The sequence below is a fragment of the Lynx canadensis genome, chromosome F2, assembly GCF_007474595.2.
Source record: "Lynx canadensis isolate LIC74 chromosome F2, mLynCan4.pri.v2, whole genome shotgun sequence".
Taxonomy (NCBI): Eukaryota; Metazoa; Chordata; class Mammalia; order Carnivora; family Felidae; genus Lynx; species Lynx canadensis.
Genome location: NC_044320.2, coordinates 70,624,593 through 70,645,577, shown reverse-complemented (window position 1 = coordinate 70,645,577; position 20,985 = coordinate 70,624,593). Strand labels below are relative to the sequence as shown.

At 39.9% G+C, this 20,985-nt stretch overlaps 1 protein-coding gene across 1 annotated transcript in view; it reads right to left on the bottom strand.

The window, feature by feature from the left end:
* Positions 1-20,985, bottom strand: part of ASPH (aspartate beta-hydroxylase) — a 222,895-nt gene that overhangs the window by 72,328 nt on the left and 129,582 nt on the right. Inside the window, exon 15 of the mRNA XM_032591961.1 lies at positions 2,613-2,698. Within this exon, the coding sequence (XP_032447852.1) occupies positions 2,613-2,698 (86 nt within the window). The remainder of the gene's footprint in view (positions 1-2,612; positions 2,699-20,985) is intronic.

The window sequence follows — 20,985 nt, the reverse complement described above, 5'->3', positions numbered from 1 at the left end:
AATAACAATCTTCGTAACAAATTTGCTAAAGTATTTTGTTCCTTCTAGACACTCCCTTAGTTGGTCATCAAGGTTATAAAAATAATGGAATATTTGGCTTGACCTAGGCATCCTTGTGATCCCCTTAAGACAGAGACCGTGTTGCTTTGCTAAGGGCTGACAAAGTAAATGTGTTTGCTTTTGGTCTGAAAGAATTTCCCTTCCCCAGAATCTTCTAACGCTATTATGCATTTCTTATTTAAAAACTCAAAAGCAAGATACAATGCTTGTGAAGAACTGCCTAAAAATCATCTCTTTCAACATAGCTTACATTTTCTCCCAGGACCAAAGCCAGTTCATTGGAGAGACACGTACTTGGGCCCCGCTGTGCTGGCATGAGGCCAATGGGCCATGCTGAAGGACATTAAGACACCCCCCCCCCCCACATACACACAGATGTGTTGTAGAATCCGCTGGTGTGATGTTAGGGGGGAAGCTGTGCCATCCATCAGTGTACCCTTTATGAAGATCCACAGCAGAACGTTTCTCTCCGGACTTGGTAGAGGACAGCTACTCTGATGAACACCATTAATCTTACAGGACGATGCTATTCCCCGTGTCTTCTGCCTACAGTGTACTTCATTCATCCCAAGCACCATTTAGAGCCTGGGATGTAAGCTTTCATGTGCTGGCCTTACTTACTCCGGCCTCATTACGTTTTCCATTTTCCCTCTCTTTTTTCACTTAAAATACAGTAACAGTAAGTGACTCCAGCAAATAAAAGAATCTTTCAGTATAGCACTTCAAATTCTTTTTTTCTAGGGATAAGGAAGAGTTTCAAGCAATACGGACTTCTGAAAAATAGAGGTATTTTAAGCAATACTTTTGAAAAATAGATGATTGAAATATGATCTGATCTATGCACTTTGGATGGAAAAATAAAGTGACCTCATACTTTCATGTAGCACAGTACTCAAAGCTAGACTGGACCTCCTCCGTCTAGGACATACCTCAGCATGGGCTACTCCAGCACATCCAGTCGCATCATTTGAAATATCAGCCATAAAAATAACCTTAAAAAATTACGCTGATAATGCAGCCAGTAATATGGATCCCTGCTATTTCAGAAGCAAGAACTGTAGCTATTTCTTCCTCCTTTATTTAGTCTGTTAGAAATTCAAGGTGCTTCTGGAGGAATGAATGATAATTTCTCCAAATAAGCAAGAACCGGAGAATACCCCATGGACTGTTCCAGCACTTTTATGTCCCATTGATGTATCTGCCCCTTGGTAACTGAGCTCTTTACCATTCATTAGAATTACATAAAAATCCTTCCCTAAAGTTGTTCCTTTGTCCTTTATCCCAAAAGTCACCTGTGAAATAGACACCCCACATTTTCACACCTGGCATTTAGCAAAGAGCAAGTGGAGGATGCAAAAGAAAGTGACAGAAAAAGAAGATTCCCACTTCATTTCTATTAAGAAATGCAAATTTCCACGAATAGTAGAGGGCTTCCTCTTATAAAAGCCACACAAGACAGACTCAGAAATCATTCCAGCGGTTAAACTTAAGGGCAGTGAACAACAACTTGGCCGCGATATTCTTTGACGTGACTACATGTTTATCAGCTGCTAAGGAGGGTAAGCCCTCCTTGGCTTGGGAACCTTGTCTAATACTAGTTACAGAAGTCTCCGTGCTTACTGGTATGGTTCCGATAAACATGTGGGAAGCACATTCTTGTCCCACTTCGGTTCCTAACTTGGGTGCTTTTGTCGTTGCTTATTTACTTACAATCCCCCTGTCCTATCTTTGCTGCCAATGTCTACTTGATAAAAAAAGCATTTACAGGAAAACTAATGATCATTACGCAAAGTCTAATTCATGTACAGAGTAGAGAAAGGGCAATTTCCACGGCAAACAAGTAGATGATTAAGTGAAGGTGTTATTAAATGCATTATTATAAGTGTTTGACATGATAATTAGATGAAGAATATGACTAAGAGAACAAGTAACTTCAATCTAGTGTCAACTTCTTTTTTTAACTGCAGTATCCAGAAACAAATGCAAGTAGTATTTCAAATTAATGGGTAACAACACAAACCACATAATAGTCTCCCTGAAAACTGCAGGTGCATGGGATTAACCCCAAGTGAGAAGAATGTTAAACCCAGTGTCATTTCACTTAACAGTAACTACCCTAAGCGTACTGGACTAACTTACTTTCTCTTTGCATTGAGATGCTACCCAATCAAAAACTTTTAGAAAGAGTACTTACTATTCTCATTTTTTTAAATAAGGAAACTGAGGCTCAGAGTGGCCAAGTGTTCTGTCCAAAGCCACACAACTAGCAAGTGGTGGAGGGAGGCTGACCTCAGGTTAGCCGACCTCAATGTTAGTTCTACTTCTGTTTGGTCATCCAGCCATGATTCTTCCTTCTACTTGACTCATTTCACATGGAATGCTGATGTTCTTGGGGAAAAATCCACTCTATTCAAGGGCTGTTTCTATTGTTGTTGTTGTTGTTGTTATTATTATTATTATTATTATTATTATTATTATTTTAACAATGCAAGAGTAATGCCTGAATTTATCTTCATTGCACATTTCTCCACCAGACAAAAACATCAACATACCCTTTTACGAAGTTTTTCTGCAGCGTCAAGTTCAGCTTTAATAGTCTTATCAAATTTATTTAATAGTTTAGGCTTCTTTTTCTTAACTGAAAGAAAAAAGAGGTTTTATTTTGTATTTTTTTTTTGTCTAGAAATAATTATTAAGAATAGTGATTTACAAGTAATGAGAAACCTACAGCTGCAGGAGCAAACCCACTCCCGGCTCACCTCTTCCCACCCCCATCCCTAGCACGACACAGTCAGTAGCTGCCAAGGGAGGTACCACCGCCCTTACTTCGAGGGTCACAGGTGTTCCTGGGAGACTGGGTGGCTACTGGCATCCTGAAACTCACGAGGGATACTGGCCTAGTTTCCAGAATAAAAATGGGAGGTGTGAGTTATGAACTCTTATTGTCAACTTTTGGGCTAAGTGCAAAAGACTGCTTAAAATAGCTTTTGAATATTTCTGCAATGTTTCTGATCAGATAAAGATAAAAATGGGAAAGTCAGTGGGAAATCTCAAGGGCGCCAACGCTAACAGAATTTCATAGTCTAGTGCTCAAGGTTCTTCCGTTTCATCATGGATACCACTCCAGCCATATTCCATACTTCAGCCAAACAGGACCACCCCGTGTTCCCCAAATAAGCTGTGTGCCATTTCGGATACTACTTTCTCTAAGTAAAATGGCCCATTTTTTACTTTTGTCAGTTGAAAATACGCTCATCCTGCAACAATTAGCTCTAAACTACACTCTTCATAAGGTTTCTCCAGGTGTCACTCACATAAGTGCTCAGTTCTGCCTCCCTCATGTCATTTCCCCTCTGGCTTAGAGTCCACAGCACCCTGCATCTCTCTCTTTCATGGCCCTTCTCCTATATGACTTGTACTATTTTAGGATTTTTTTTTTAAGCTTTGTGCCCAGTGTGGAGCCCAATGCGGGGCTTGAACTCACAACCCTGAGATCAAGACAAGGCACCATGTCTTAGATGCAGACTGAATTGATTCATGCTCACTTAGCATAAAGTCACATCCAGCAGGAGGGGGACGAGTCCTGCTGGTGCACACCTGGCAGTGCGTGTGGGGTGGATGGAGGCCGCATGGTCCCTGGAAGCCTATGGCAGACCGTCCCGTGGGCTCAGGAGAGTGACGAGGGCGGGGCCTTGAAGGGTAAATGGGATGTTCCAGATAGAGAAGGGGGTTGGTAGTGGGATAGGGGGAGGAGACAGAATGAGGAAATGAGGACACAAGAGAACTTCTCTAATGTCCTGACACTGAACCTACACATCCAATTGCCTCTCTCCTGTCACAGAGGAGGAGGGGCTCTCCTTTTTAAGATCCCGCCCCTCCGCACACACACACCTGTCCTCGGCCTTCTGCACCTTCTAGTGGTCTCCTCACTCGCTGGCTCTATTCCAAGCATCTCTTGTCACTTGATAATGCTGAAGTCTTCATCGTCTTAAAGCAAACCAACACCAGCCAGGACAAACGTCGGGCTACCCTCGTCTACTTGCCGTCCTTTCTTCCTCACCCCTCACTCATGGCCCCTCAACTCACAGCGCTCCGGTCTCCTCACCCAACACAGGGCAAAAGCAAGTCTTCTGGAAGGAAGGGGAGCTCAGCGGTTAGGAGCCAGAAGGCAGGGGGTCTGAGTCCCAACTCTGTGATTTCCATGCTCTGTGACCTAAGCCAAGCTGGTAGCAAAACTTTTCTGGCTCTTACTTCCCTAATCTGTAAAATGGGGATGTTGTTTTTGAGAATTAAGTCAAAATTGCACATGAACATACAGCACAGAGGCTGGCATACATTAAGGTGCTCCATATCTGACAGCCAGTAATGCCTACGGCCTTCTCTGCCAATCCTTTTGTTCCTTTTTCTCCTGACTTCTTTCAGCACCTGGCACGGCTGACTCTTCCCTCCTTCCTGAAACGATCCCTCTCCTTGACTTTGTTCTGTGTTGTCCGCCTTCCTAGTTTTCCTCGTGCTTCTCTGGACTCTGCATCCCCCCCCTCCCCCCCCCCCCCCCCCCCCCCCCCCCCCCCCGCTCCTCTCTGGCTCCTGCCCCCTGCTGGTCCCTGGGATGCTGTCTTCAGGGTCAGTCTTCAGCCCTGTACTGGGCTTTCTTTAAAGTTTAATTTCCAAATGGAACTACAAATTAACTAGTTACGTTTCTTTTTTTTTTAAATTTTTTTCATGTTTATTTATTTATGTTGAGAGAGAGAGTGAGAGAGAGAGCATGAGCAGGGGAAGGGCAGAGAGAGAGAGGGAGAGAGAGAGCCCCAAGCAAGCTCCGCACCGTCAGCGCAGAGCCTGACCTGGGGCTCGATCTCATCAACTGCGAGATCACGACCTGAGCCGAAATCAAGAGCCAGACGCTCAGCTGCCTAAGCCACCCAGGCGCCCCTCTTTGGCAGTACAAAAATCACAAATCCACGTGCCTGTGATTTGTGACACTGATGTCTCAAGCTCAGGACATAAGAAATCGAAGGCACTGTTGCTCACTAATCTGTTCTTGTCATGTCTGCTCTCTTTCAGAGGATAGCGCCGTATCCATCTGGTTGTCCAAACCACAAAACCGGCTAGAGATGGCAAATAAAACGGCAAAGGAGGAGCGTGTGGATTTGTCCAAAGAAAGACTGAATGGAATCGCGACTATTTTGTTTTTAGCATTCACTCTGGGCTGGCCTCCACACTGGGTGCTTTACGTATATCTCCTTTTATCCTCTTGACCTCCCACCCATAGGGAATTTAACTTCACAGGCATGTCACTGAGGTCCCAAAAGGGTTAGTCCCTTGATGCCTCCCCTCGCTCATCCACATGGGAAGGATGGTTTCCACTCAAATGGTTTCCAAAGGGAAGGACACTTCCTAAAGCCTCTTAGCCTCTTGCCTCTCCCCACAGGGGAGATGGTGTGACTTATCTGCTCACTGGGCTGGGGGATATGACAAACTCGGGTGACTCAGTCCCATCCCTTCTCTTCCTCCCAAGGGCACATCTGAGCCGACCACGTGGGGGAACCAGGCCTGTTCCCTGCTGCCGGAAGTGGGTAGTTACATCTGATTCTGGGGTTTATTACTAATAAACCCATTGTTTCTGCTCATCCTGCCCATCCTTCAATTCAGGCTTCATCAGCAAAAAAGCTGACACTCTGATCATCTTTCCTTTATTTCATTCCTTATGCATTAAAAAAAATGTTATACTCTTTTATTTGTTTATTCCATCTTTCTCTTCCCCCTCCCTGAACCCTCAGGACCCCTATTGTTTTTTTTTAATAATTTTTTTAAACATTTACTTTATTTTTGAGAGAGAGAGAGAGAAAGAGAGAGTGTGAGTGGGAGAGGGACAGAGAGAGTGAGAGGGAGACACAGAATCTGAAACAGGCTCCAGGCTCCGAGCTGTCAGCACAGAGCCCGATGCGGCGCTTGAACTCACAAATGGTGAGATCATGACCTGAGCCGAAGTCGGACGCTTCACCGACTGAGCCACGCAGGCTCCCCATCAGGACCCCTAGTGTTAAAAAATATAAGCGGCTAAAGCAGAGACGGACAAAATAGGGAATAAAGGGCATTTCCAGCTGTGTGTCACTATACGTTAGCATGTGCGCTAAGGATATGGAAAATAGACTGACGTGTGACCGAGATGAGAATTCACGGTGGTGAGTTACTATCTTGTCGTCTCAGCACTGACTCACGTCTCTCAATTGTTCATTTTGGTTTTGCAGAAGTGTCTGTTGGCAGAATGCCAGTGGGACCAAGAAAGCCCAGGGTGTACCCGACTAGAGTATATTACTGCTGGCGTCACTGGTTTTCCCACCTCTGTCTCCCGTTTTATAAAGTTAACATGAGACTTATCTAGAAGAAGAAAAATAAACTACTGCCAGCTCAGGACATCCAACATAATATGCGTGTTAAACAGCTAAGCTGTAAGTATCTCAATGTCAAAATATTTCAATATTATCACAAAAAAATAGACAAAATATTAAAAACCTTAACATATTTCTTTTCATGTATCTTCAAACGTAATAGTTCCTATTTCACCTCTCTTTGAAATTCAAGTCTCATCCCATCATGGCTATTTTTATTTTTAAATGTATGAGAAGCCTAAGGCAATTTTCCCGACTCTCAAAAACACAGACAGATCTCCTCCTTCTTGTGATGGGGAGGCACAGAGCCAAGCCACAGAAACGACAAGGAGCACTCATGGTCAGTGATGGAACCAGGCTGTCAGGTGCTTTTGGCCTCAATGTTCTCTCATCTACCAATGAGTCACTTGGGCTGGTTGTGCTCAGTTCTCTTTGAACTTGGAAGTCCTGTGCTTTAAAAAAAATTTTTTTTAATGTTTATTTATTTTTGAGACAGAGAGAGAGCATGAATGGGGCAGGGTCAGAGAGAGAGGGAGACACAGAATCCGAAGCAGGCTCCAGGCTCCGAGCTATCAGCACAGAGCCCGACGCGGGGCTCGAACTCACAGACCATGAGATCATGACCTGTGCTGAAGTCAGACGCTTAACGAACTGAACCACCCAGATGCCCCGGAAATCCCGTGCTTTTAATTTTCAGTTGATTGAAATCAAGGTAATCTTTCAGAGTAGACCTAGAAGGTACTGGAATGAATTGTTAATTTTGTTGAACACGGATTTAAAAACAAATGGTTTGGAAGGAAGCTATTTATGCTATATTAAACTTTGTGTAAAAATAATCACTGCCATTGCAAGAATTTTATCTTCTTCCAAAACCACTAAGAAGGAAAAAAGTGCATTTCAGTTGCATTTTAAATTCTTAGTTCCCCTGCCATGCCATGGCTGAAATGTTAAGAAAAAAGAAGAAAAAAAGAAGAAAAATAAAAGAATAATAAAGAGTATGAAAAAGCCCTCAGATTACATAAAAATTACTGTTGATTCCCTTTTCATTTCTACTTGGTCCACAAATGACGATGTTTTTATATTATGGTGCCTGGGTAGAATTTGACCACCAAGAAAAACAGACACAGAACCTTTGTATCAGATTTGTGTTCTAAAACTACTCCATTAAAACAGAGTGATGGCAATGGCAATGTCTCCACATGGTAGACAGAAAAGCAACAATTTCCTAGCCAGTCTCCCTGTTTCCAGTCTGTCTCCATGCTCTACACTGTCCCAAGGATATTTCTGTCCATGTCTTCCACTGTTTAAATACACCCATGGATCCCTGAACATACAAAATAAAAAATGAAGTTCCCGAGACTGTCATGTTAGCCCTCCTGATCCTGGTTACCTAGCCAAGAGAAATGCAAACATATGTCCACACAAAGCCTTGTATGTGCATGTTCACTGCACCATTGCTCAGAACAGCCGAAGAGTACAGAAAACCAAATGTCCGTCCACCTGGGAGTGGACCATCTGTGGCATAGTGATACAACGGACTACTGCTCCGCACTAAGCCATAATATGCATAATGCACCTCAAATGTATCACGTTAAGTAAAAGAGGCCAAATTCAAATGGCTACTGGTTGGATGATTGCCTTTACACAGCATTTTGGAAAAGGGAAAACTGCGAGGAAAGAAAACAGGTAAGTGATTCCAGAGGCTGGGAATGGGTAAAAGGGTTGACTGCAAAGGGTACAAGAGAATTTGGGGGTTACAGCATTGTGTATCTTAACTGTGGTGGATGGACTGTATCTAGACGTCTATACATATGTCAAAACTCATCCCTGCACGCTTGGATATATATGGTTTGGAACTAACCACGTGTAAATTATGTCTCAACATGGCCTTCATGAAAACGTTACAAGGAAGAGACAATCTAAGTGATTCTCAGTAAGGATTCTTACTTTATGTACAACAGTATGAAAAGCATTTGGGCATGGAAATATAATACTTGTAAAAGTAAAAATAAAATTGAATCTGATTTTGAGTCCCCTCCTTGCCATGAATCTATTGGGAGGTAATGCAAACTCAACCATAATTCAGAGGCTTCTCCTTGTTAAAAAAAAAAAAAAAAAAAAAAGGAAAAGGAAAAGGAAAAAATGCTCCTCCAGACCTAATGAGGCCCCTTGGTGACATCTATATATTCTTCCTGTTTAATACCCAGCTACTTTTTTTAATCCTGATTGCTCACCCCTTTCTTAGTGTTCATTCCACCCTCAAAGCATTCCACTCTTTAAAAATAAACAAAACAACATCAAGGAATTTTTGACTACTCTTGAACTACATCAAAATGTAGTTCTTCAGTGTTTGAACACAATGGACAGAGCACGAGGTCTCTGGATGGAGACCAACTTTCTTCACTGACTGGTTCATTCTTCCAACTATTTGCTAAAATCCCACTGTGTTCCAAGGACTGTTGCTAGGTGCTGGGAATTCAACAGCAATCTTCTCAAGGAGGCCACTGTCGTATTGAGAAGAAGGATGTAAATGGACAATTAACCTTCAGAGGAATGAGTTTAAGGATGGATCGGGAGTGGTGCTAATCTATTTGGGAGGCAAAAGAGAAAGTTTCCTGGGGAAACTTAGAATTCAAGTATACCCAGGTAGTGGTAGCATTATTCTGGGCAGAGGAAAGAGGATCTGTTTTGTAATTCATTTACAACTGGGGACTTGGACCTTCATCATGAGTTATTTTTCTTGGAAGCGAAAGGCCGAGCATCTCCTTCTGCTTGGATGGTAGTGTTTGGTACCATCTATGTGAATGCTCTTATTATGGGAAGCTGAAGGCAGAGATATTGTTCAGGAACTCTGGGCACTGACTTGCTCTCTCCCCATATTTGAGGATCTGGCCTTAGTGATGCTAAGCCTGCTTTAAGAACCAGAAGAGGCCCAAAGTGCATGTTTAGGGAGTATAAGTTTTGTTGAGAGAGGATGTACACCCCAACTGTAAAATGGCAGTGGGGGGCGCCTGGGTGGCTCAGTCGGTTAAGCGTCCGACTTCAGCTCAGGTCATGATCTCACTGTCCGTGAGTTTGAGCCCCGCGTCGGGCTCTGTGCTGACAGCTCGGAGCCTGGAGCCTGCTTTGGATTCTGTCTCTATTTCTCTGCCCCTCCCCAGCTCGTGCTCTGTCTCTCTCTGTCTCAAAAATAAAATAAAAACATTAAAAAATTAAAAAAAAATGGCACTGGCACAGCAAGAATTGGGCTTTTGAAAATATACAAGACACAAAGTATACAACTGTAACTCCCTACCCCGACCTGGACAAGGGATTCCAGATGCCATGTGTCTCACTTGCACTGAGTGCCATGGTATCTGCTCCTGCCCTGGGCTTCTGTTTTGCTTTTGATACAATTTTGTATGCTAACTAAGGACCTTCAATTAACTGAACTCTGAGACACAGGGAGAAAAAAAAACAAGGATTTCTCCCGCTAAGTCAAAACCCCCCAAATGCTTCATTTGTTCAAGGGATATAATGTCCATCTTGAGCTATTTCACAGTTGTGTTTCCTTGAACCAAGTTTACTGCCTTTTGCAAACTGTCCCCTGGTTTCTGTTTTCCTCTCCTGTTCTGTATCATAAAGCGTTTTAGGTTTCCTTTATATAGCCTCTCAAATATGGCATGAACTTTTGACACCTCTGTGACTCTTCTCATGGTGTTTTCTTTGTCTGGAAAACATTTCCCTCTATTTCTACCAAGGAATACTCTGCACTTCAACCTTTAAGACCTAGTTTAAATGCCATTCCTCTATTTAGTCATCTAAGACTTCATCATGCAAAAAAAAAAAAAAAAAAAAATCCTTCTCTTCTGTGCTCTTATAGCATTTTGTTTCTATAAATAGTAAACTTTTCAGGCTGTATTTAGTTGGCTGTATATTTAGCTTGTGCACGCTCACCCCCTCTCTCTTCCTACCAAGACTCCCCAACCCTTGCTGGATTGTTAATTCGTGTGAGAAAAGAACTTACTTGCAACTTATTTCCAGCATTTAGCCCATGGCTTGTCCTACAGAGAAAGTTCTTGACAAATGTTCCCAGACATATGTAAGCATGAATGAATCAAGACATTCTGGAAGGGGGTAGGACAATGTCAGTCTGTAACTTAGGCATATCAACTATTAAAAAAAAAATCAGCAAACCATAAGCAACCAAGAAGAGAATGAACTGAGAGTAGCTTGCTTTAAAAAAAGAAGGTCTAATCCAAAAAGCATCAATGGACAATAGTGGAGGGGGCAGAGGAAAAAGATAAGACAAAGAAAAAGGTATACACAAGCCAATCCTCCCTGAAAAAGTATAGAGAACACTGATACTTAATTCCCATGTCTCATTCCAACCTTATTTTTCAGTATATTCAGCAATTTAGAACACAAATGGCAGAATACTAGCACAACTGCAGGGGCCAAGGGCAGGCTGCCCCAAGATGGGCCACTTTGGCATGAAGACTTTTTCAAATAAAAAGCCATCAAGCCCAGAAGATTCAGGAAAAGCTCTGTACCTCCCTGACAGCTGCTGTAAAGAATTTGGTTAGAGGACCTGCTCCAGGAAGAGAGCTACCCCCATAGATAACTAACTACGTCATGATATGAAGTAGGCAAGTAGACAGGGAGGAACCTAGCAAGGCCTGTTTGATCCAAGTTCTGTATGTCCCATTGTTTCAAATGGCAAACATTTGTTTACCAAACATTTACTCTTTTTCATCTTCTCCTGAATTGCATTCCTTCCCTTGGAAGTCCCAGATCCCTACCCGCTTCTCCTTAGTTCAAAATGACCTACTGACTGTCCACAATTTCCATGTCTGTATGGATTCCCCATTGGTACAAAATTAAATTTGATTTTTTCCTGTTAATCTGCCTCATGCCAAATTTGATTCTTATTCTGGCTAGAAGGACTTTGAAGGACAGAGAAAATTCTTCCAACCCAACTAATCAGTAAGTTCTTAGACTGCAAAATTCAGCTAATTTTAGTAGAATATAAGTTCACAAGGCATCTTGTTTTTATGTTCTGAGTCATTGCGTAATGCCTTATAAAATTGTTTGCTGATAACAGTTGACATTTACTGAGCACTTACTCTGCTTGACATATGTGACTCACCCAGGCTGTGCAAACTGTAAACAGCAGAAGCCAAGGTTGGATCTTGGGGTTATCTCGGCTGCAATGTCTATGCTTTTGACCATTGTGCTGTATCTCTAGCATCTGGTCCAAAAGTTAAAAAACTAGGGTGTTTCTAAGGGTTTTGAGAGTGATGACAGAGTAGAATTAAATATTAGTGTAAGTATCATGTTGTTGTCAGACAGGAAGAATTCCTGTTCCTTTCAAGGTCCTTCTAGTTGGATGAAGAATCAAATGGCATGAAACAGATTAACAGGAGAAAATCAAATTTAATTTCACACGTACAAGGCATCTACACAGATACGGAAATTCCAAAGACAGTGAGGCAAAATGAGATATATATGTCATCCTGAACTAAGAAGAAGTGGGTAGAAGTCTGAGACTTCACAGGATGGAATGCAGTTCACAAGGCAATCATGAGAAGAGCAAATATTTGGTCATTAGATGTTTGACCTGCCATACAGATGGGTCACTCAGATCAAGTTTACCTCTGGTAATAACTCTTATTCTGAGAAAGACCCCCAATTTAGATTCTTCTATGTAGTTAAAAGCAGAAGTATGTCTTGAGTTCATAAGATCTAAACTGTCTTCGGTGCAAAATAATCTTCATGCAAAAGTGGCCCACTTTGGGGCAGCTTGCTCTTGGCCCCTACATTGTATAAAGGAATAAGTTGACCTTTGTACTACCTGTCTTGAAGGATAAAGGTAAATAACCACAGTAAATTTTCCTTTTGTGTCTCGAAGATCCAGGGTTTATACATTATGCACAGACACCATGGCTTGGTAGGGTAATCACAGTGTATAGAGTCTGGGGGCCAGAGTTTGAGCCTCAATTTTGCCTTTCTTCAGTGACTTGCTTAATTTTGCTTCCATGAAATTGGGATAATATCTAACCCTCATCTACCAACCATAAAGGAGCATAAAACATCAATATCAATGTTACTCATGACTCCCATCTATAATAATACCTTATTTTCATGCATCTTAAAATTCTGTTCTTTAATTATATGGGATATGTGTATGAATATATCTTTGTAGGGGCCAAGGGAAGGCCACTCCAAGATGGGCCACTTTGGCAAGAAGATTATTTTGAGTTAAAAGGAATCAAAACCCAGCAGATTCAGGAAAAGGACTTTACCCCTCCCTCAACTGCCCAAATTTACATTGAAAAGGAAAGCCTGAATCAGCAAGAGGGCTATTAAGAGATTCCTTTTTACCTAAGAAAGCTATTTGCATAATAGGGCAGCCTTTGCTTCTCAAACATCTCCTCTTACCTTCTGACAAATGGCCTTCCTCCCCATTGTATCCCCAGACCTCTACCTTGGGGTTATTAGCTCCTTAGCTCCGAATGTCATGTAAGCCTCATGTTGCCAGACTGTCCTTGGGAGTTTTATGTCTGTGTATGCCCTGCATGTGCAACACTAAATGATAATCTGTTAATCTTGTCTCACATCAATTTAATTCTTAGTCTAACTGGAAGAACTTTGGAGAGAGGAAAATTTGCTCATCCCCAACACCTTATTAGCAAATGGTTTTAGGAATTATTTTTATTCATTTATTTGTTTTTAAGATACCAGATTTGCTCTAGAGTCTGAAAGGGCGGGCCTACGTAGGCCGACTCCATCTTGTTCTGTGTCCTTCACCTTGACCACACCTCCTCCCCTTGAGTAACCTCCCGCTCACCTGCCTAACAGGACTCCGACCCTTCCCCAGCCAATCAGCTGAGGCCACAGCCATTACCTCACCAACTGCCCCTAGGCCCCAATAAAACCTTTGTCCTTTTGAAACTCGCTCTCTCTCCCCGGTATCTCACCGCTGTGTCAGGTGCAGGTAGGGGATTGAGCTCGAGCTTGCTCGAATAAAGGCTCTTTTGCTTTTACATCGGACTCGGCTCCCTGGCGGTATTCGGGGATCACGAATTCTGGGCATAACAGAGTCAACCATTTCCCTGACAGATTTTGGGCAACTAATAACTTTGCCACACTATATCTGTATCCAGTTTGCATTTTCTGAGTCAACAAAGGACTAAGGACCTATGGGAACACACTATACTTCCCTTGTTCCCTGGACCCTGCCATGCGTCTCCAAGCAGAACCACACAAAATATGAAAAGACTGCTTTTTGTAATAGGTATCCAAAGGTGGAATATGATGAGAAATAATCTAAAAAGCAAAAATATTTTAAGGGACGGAAGAGTAAGACTAAAATAAGACATTGAAGGAAACATGCTCTCTCTCTGAAAAGCAGCCTGAAGCTGAAATAATCATGTAATACACTATTGCAATATTATTCATGTTAATTAACAGTTAACCTAAGACATATTTTAATCTTCCTGTATTAGAATTGGAAGTTAATTTTTCTTTTCTTTTTTTTTTTTAAGCTTATTTATTTTAAGAGAGAGACAGCGGGGAAGGGGCAGAGATAGAGGGAAAGAGAGAATCCCAAGCAGGTACTGTGCTCACAAAATGGAGCCTGACATGGGGCTCGATCCCACAAACCATGGGACCATGATCTGGGCCAAAATCAAGAGTCAGATGCTTAACCGACTGAGCCACCCAAGTGCCCCAGTTTGCTTTTCTTTTCAAAATCAATGCTAGATTTCAATGTAAGGAAAAAAGTCTCTAAATTTGTCTGACATTATGGCAAATCTATAGATTAAGGCAAATGATGAAAAAGAAGGAAACAATAGAGCAAAATATTCAAGACTTGGAAGAATCCAGTACTAAGATTTTTGATGGGATTCCTTCTGCTGGGTATAGGGAAAGCAAGCCCGCATTTGCTCATGTACCAGTGTTCCTCCAAGGCTCAGGCAGGGGAGGACGACAGGGGCACACAGTTCTTTCTCTTTCTTTTAGAAGTGTGAATTGAGCAAGATATTTTAGGGGAGCAAATTTTGCCACCCCACCCCCCCACCCCCGATATGCCTCTTTGGCATGTTGTTTATTTTAAGCTGGTTATTTTTAAGAAAGTGTAGACACAAGAGAAGCTCCGAGAATTGAGTAGAAGTTACCCTTTTGTAAGAGACATTCACATTTAAGGGAGATAGCCATTTTGAAGGGTGTCTCCCTCTCTGTCTTTAAGGGTATCCTTCCCTACCAGGAAGGAGGGATGACTCAATGTACAGAAACTCTTACCAGTGGAGAAAGCCCAAAACTTAAGTCTGCATAACAACCTGATACCCGTTTATCGGGGTTTCCTGCTAAGCTCCCATGACTGACTCCCCAGCCCCACCACCTTTCACCTTTAGCTGCAGATGGTATTTAAAGTGATGGCTTCAGTCATTTTGGAGAGTTACTCAGTTTTCCAGGGTGTAACCCATGGATACAGAAAGTACACGTTACTAAACTTTTTTTCTGTTAGTCTCTCCTATGCCCATTTAATTATTAGACCACACAAAGAACCTAAAAGGGAAGAAGGGAAAACTTTTCCACCCCTACAGTATTCTATTGCTTTGCTTCACAGTGGGGTCTGAAATAAACCTGCTTTCATATCAAGAGAGAGCCATGTTATTTGCTGTTGAGAAGCCCAATCAGCAGACAGCCATGGAAGTGCTACTGGCAGGAATCATTGTATTATCACTGTGAGAGAGGAACATTAACGTGTTTGATCCAGAAAGGAACCCCCTCTGAGCCTGCTTCCTCTAATACTGTCTACCTTGGAGGTCTATGGTCCTGGGAGAAGAGGCCAATCTGGGCAACAACTCTTACCTGCCGGCCTTCACTGCAGATTGGAGGGAAGAAGAATGGTCCACCCTTCTTTTGCCTCCTACAGCTAAGGAATAACGGACCCCTGTTCTCCTCAGAAGTAAATATCAACTATGTAGCCACAGGAGTTCAATAGTCAGAGCTTAAACCTAACAGTTAACATAAATATTTTTCAGCTGAGAGACACTAAGTAATACAACACAGTAAACATTATATAAAGGCCAATTGTTTTCGTCTGCCCCCTCTATTGAAATGATGTGGGATTCCACTGGGAGCATTCAATGGAGCCAGCAAGTATTCCAGTTTATTAAATGTAGTCTGCTATCTCCCCATAGAGTTATTTTAATAAATTATACATCACTCCCTTTCTAGACTAATAATCCTTTAACAGATGTGACCCCATATGTTAGATTAGAAATTTCAGAAACGCTAAGTGATGTGTTTTCTATACATAAAAGAAACCCCTTCGGTGCCAAGGCAGTGCACAGGCTTACCAACAGCTGCTTCAGACGTTGTGAATTTATCTCCATGTGCACTGTTCCATGAGAGGTCAGCCACCTTCCCCAAATCTTATTTTACATACAATTCTAGCGATCCTGCTCTTCTGGGTAAGCCCTTAACTCACTCTTAAGCAATACATTAGAAAGAGTGTTTGAATCAGACACAGCAGCAGCAGCAAAAAGTAAAAGCTGACAGACTGAAGTAAGAAACAAAAATCAACAGAAATTAGCCCATTTCAACATGGGCCAAACTGTGTAGGGGTAAACAAGTGCCAAAAGGCATCACTTCACAGCAAGTGATGTTTATTAAAATGGGCATCATAGTCTCCAATCACCAAAGAAAGTTAAATTAAGTGCAGCACACAATTTAAAACTTTTTTTTAACATTTATTCATTTTTTGATAGAGAGACAGAGCATGAGTGGGGGAGGGACAGAGAGAGAGGGAGACACAGAATCCGGAGCAGGCTCCAGGCTCTGAACTGACAGTACAGAGCCCGATGTGGGGCTTGAACTCACGGACTGTGAGATCATGACCTGAGCTGAAGTTGGACGTTTAACTGACTGAGCCACCCAGGCGCCCCGCAGCGCACAATTTTAGAAGGTAGAGATGCATAAAAAGTATTTTAGAAAGGTATCTACCAAATTTTTAAATTTTTGTTTAATGGTTCTTAAAGGTAATTTAAGCCATTTAATAATGTTTCTATGAAATATTGATTTCCCAGTAATGTTAAATAAAGCAATAATTTCCAAGCCTGGCTGTACATCAGTATCACCAAGGGAACTTGAAACAAAATAGGCATTCTCAAGTACCATCAAGTAAGAATCTTGGGGAAGTGGGTATTGCAAAGGTGAGGAGATAAGGATCTATACAATAAATAAATAAATAAATAAATAAATAGTTATATGTAATTCTATTCTGTAACATCACAGATATAGATAAATATTAGTACATATATATGAATGAATAACTTAGGATATTTGGAAGCTAAGTTTCTAATGCTACCTTATTTTTTTGATTATCAGATGTCAACGTATGTTTGCTTGGTGTCTGTCAGCATTAATATTGGCTGGCTATGATTATTATACCTTTTAAGACACTAGTTACACCTGATTCATATTTTTTGACAGTAGGTGAAATGTCACCAAACCCAAGTGGAAATCTTTAAATATCATTCGATCATTGTAATAAAAGAAATCCCAAGAGTGCTTTGAGAATTCCTCCCTATGTGAAGAAAATGAAAACCTGATATCAGAGAATTTATTAATCTTGGTTTGTAGGAGTGGGGATAAACATAAGATAGCCACAAACTTTCAATAAGCAATCCAACTGTAAAGATCTGGGTCTCCAGGGAATGAGAAATAGTTGAGCTTATTGGGGAATAGCAGAAAAGTAGGGTGACAGATTTATAATTTAAAATTATAAAAATTTAAAAATATTTAAAATATTTAATTTTTTAATATATTTAAATGTTTAAAATTTTAAAATATTTCTAATATTTTAACAAACAGAAAATACATGTTTAACTGATAGACTTTTCATTACAGACAAACATGAATATGGATCAATAACAATCATAAACCTGTAATTCAATATATTGAAAAATAGAGCCATTGCCTTTCTGAAACAGATGTAGTAGAAATAGCAATAAAGAAGAAGGGGATATTATCTCCAAATACTAACTTCAAATGCATATATTAAAACAAAATCAAGTTCTTAAAAATTTCCTTATCATATATGAAACAAAGGTTTGCAATTACTTTATACTGGACAATGAAGGGTAGTAATTCCTGAGAGAGAGGAATCAAATTTCTCAAAACCAGTGATAAAAAGAAAACCTTTTATGTAGACAGGGGAGGACAGACATGCTACATATAAGGAACAAAAAAATAAGGATGATAGCAAACTTCTTATTAGAAAAAATGGAAGGGAAAAGAGAATTGTACTTTTTAAAGTACAGTTGACCCTTTAACAACATGGGTTTGAATTGTGTGGGTCCACTTATACTTGTTTTTTTTTTAGAATATAGTGCTGTACATGTATTTTATCTTCCTTATGATTTTCTCTTTTTTTTTTTTTTTTTTTACAATTTTTAATGTTTTTGTTTTTGAGAGACAGAGAGAGACAGAGATTGAGCAGGAGAGTGGCAGAGAGAGAGAGGGAGACACAGAATCCAAAGCAGGCTTCAGGCTCTGAGCTGTTGGCAGAGTGGCAGAGCTTGGTGGAGGCCTCAAACCCAGGGACGTGAGATGGTGACCTGAGCTGAAGCTGGATGCTCAGTTGACTGAGACACCCAGGGTCTCCCTTATGATTTTCTTAATAAAATTTTCTTTTCTTTAGCTTATTTTACTGTAAGAATACAGTATATAATATATATAACATACAAAAGATGTGCTAATCAACTGCTTGCTACCAGTAAGGCTCTGACTACTAGGCTATTAGTAGTGCAGTTTTCGAGGAGTCAAAAGTTATAGTGCATTTTGACTGTGCAGGGGGCTCAGTGCCCCTAACCCCTGCATTGTTCGAGGGTCAACTGTACTAACAGAAAAAAAAGTCAACTGAGAATTCTATACCCAGCAAAAATATCCCTCAAAACAAGGGTGAAATAAAGGCTTTTCAGACTTAGAAAAACTGAAAGAATTCATTACCAACTGGCCTATACTACAACATATGTTAAATGACATCCTTCAAACAGAGGGCAAATGGTAATAGATAGGAATGTAGATGTACACACAAAAAGAAAGGACTGAAATGGTAACTGCATGGCTTACACTATGTTTTCTTTCTTGTTACTTAAATCTCTTTAAAAGATAATTGTTTTAAATAAAATAATTGGTTAAGCAAAAACAGTAACAATGTAGGGTAGGTTTTAAAATAAAGGTGAAATGTATGACAACAATAGCACAAAGTTAGAAGGGAGAAGTGGAAGCATATATTGTAAAGTTTCTTATAGTATATGTGAAGTAGTATAATATTACTTAAAGGCAGACTGACAAGTTAAGGATGTATGCTATGGACCCTAAAACAAAGACTAAAGAAATAGTTACAGCTAATAACCCAACAAAACAGATAAAATGGAATCATAAAAATTATTCATTTGCTCCAAAAGAAGGTAGAGAAAGAGAAAAATGGCACAAATAGATGTGACAGATAGAAAACATACAGTGAGAAATAGATTTAACCTAATCAAACCAATACATTAAATTTAAATTAAATTAAATATAAATATCCCAATTAAAAGCCAAAGAAGTCCAGCTTGAATGAAAAAGTACAACCCAACTATGTGCTGACTATAAAAAATGCACTTCCAATACAAAAACACAAACAAGTTAAAAGCCAATGGAAGGAAAATGGCACGCCCTTTTAATAATACCAAAAAAAAGCGCTGGAGTGCCTATATTAAATCCAAGTAGATTTGAGTTCAAAGAATATTATGACTGACAAATAAGGTTATTCCATAACGATAAAGGAGTCAATTCATTAGAAGAATATAATAATCTTCAAAATCCATGACCCCAAAACAGAACTCTGAAAAGAGTAGAAAAATCTGTTAGTCCATCAGAGATTTTCATAGTGCTCATCCAATAACTAACTGAACAAGTAGAGAGAATGTCAGCACGGATATAGATTTCAATAAGAGTATGAAACAACCTGACTTAACTGATATTTCTAGAACACTCCCCTCCAACAACAGGGAATACACATTTTTGCAAGTGCACATAGAGCATTTTCCAAGCTTCCACCTTAAAGAAACTAGAAAAAGGAGAGCAAATTAAACCTGAAGTATAGAACAAAGGAAACAGTAAAGCTCAGAGCAGATATCAATAGCTTACAAAGCAGAAATATAAGAAAGTCAATAAAATTAAAGCTGATTTTGAGAAAAGATAAACTGATTAAACCACAGCCAGACTGATTAAAAAAGACAGCAAAAAAACCCATAAATAACCAATGAGGAATTGAGGAAATGAGTATCAGGAATGAGTCAGGTGGATTGCTACAGATTCTACAATTATTAAAAGATAATAAGAGAATATTATGAACAAGTTTTGCCAATTAATTCAACATTTTAGATGAAATACACACAATTCCTGAAAGACACAAACTACTAAAGGTTACTCAAAGAGAAATAAATAACTTGAATATCCTGTATCATTCAAAGAAATTGAATTTGTAATTAAAAATTTTCCCACAGAGAAAACTCTAGGCCCAGTCATTTTCACTGGTAAATTCCACCAAACATTTAAGGAAGAAATAATATATATTACGTAATTTCTTGAAAAGGAGGAATTGCTACCCAACTCATTCTATTGAGGTCAGCATTATTATGAAACCCAAATCAGGCAAAGACATTACATGAAAAAAAAAAAAAAAACTACTGATTTTCCTCATGAGCATGGATGGAAAAGCTTCTAAACAAAATTTCACAAATTAAACCCAAAAACATATTTAAAGGATAATGCATCATGAAATTTATCTCAGGAATATACATATTTGGTTTAATATATGAAAATCAATCAATATAACCTCTATTGTAACAAACAAATAAAACAAAAACAAAAAACCATATGATCATTTCATTAGACACAGAATGTGTCTGAATCCAAAACTCATGCCTGATAAAAACTCTTAACAATGTAGAAATAGATGGAAACTTTCTCAATCTGATAAACAGCCACTATGAAAAATCTACAGCTGACATCTACTTATTGATAAAAGACTAATTTTTTTTTTTCCTCCTAAGATCAGGAACAAGATAAAGATATCTACTAACATAACTGTTCAACATTGTACTGGAGATTCTAGCCACCGAATCAAGCAAGAAAAAGCATCCTGTTTGGAAACAAAGCAATAAAATAGTCTTAAATAAAGAAATGACATAAATATCTTTGTAGAAAATCTGATAGAAACTACAAGAAAGCTACTGGAACATCTCAGTCAGTTCAGCCAGACTCCAGGATACAAGATCAATATAGAAAAATCATTTTTTCCCCATAGACTAGTAACACGACAGAAAATTGAAGTTATAAAGTAATACCACTTGTAATCACATCCAAAAATATGATATACTTAAGGATAAATCTGACAAAAGTAGATCTGTACGTGAAAACTGTAAAACGATGCAGAAAGAAATTTTATAAGACTTTAAAAGGAGAGACATACCATGTTAACAGATTAGCAAAACTC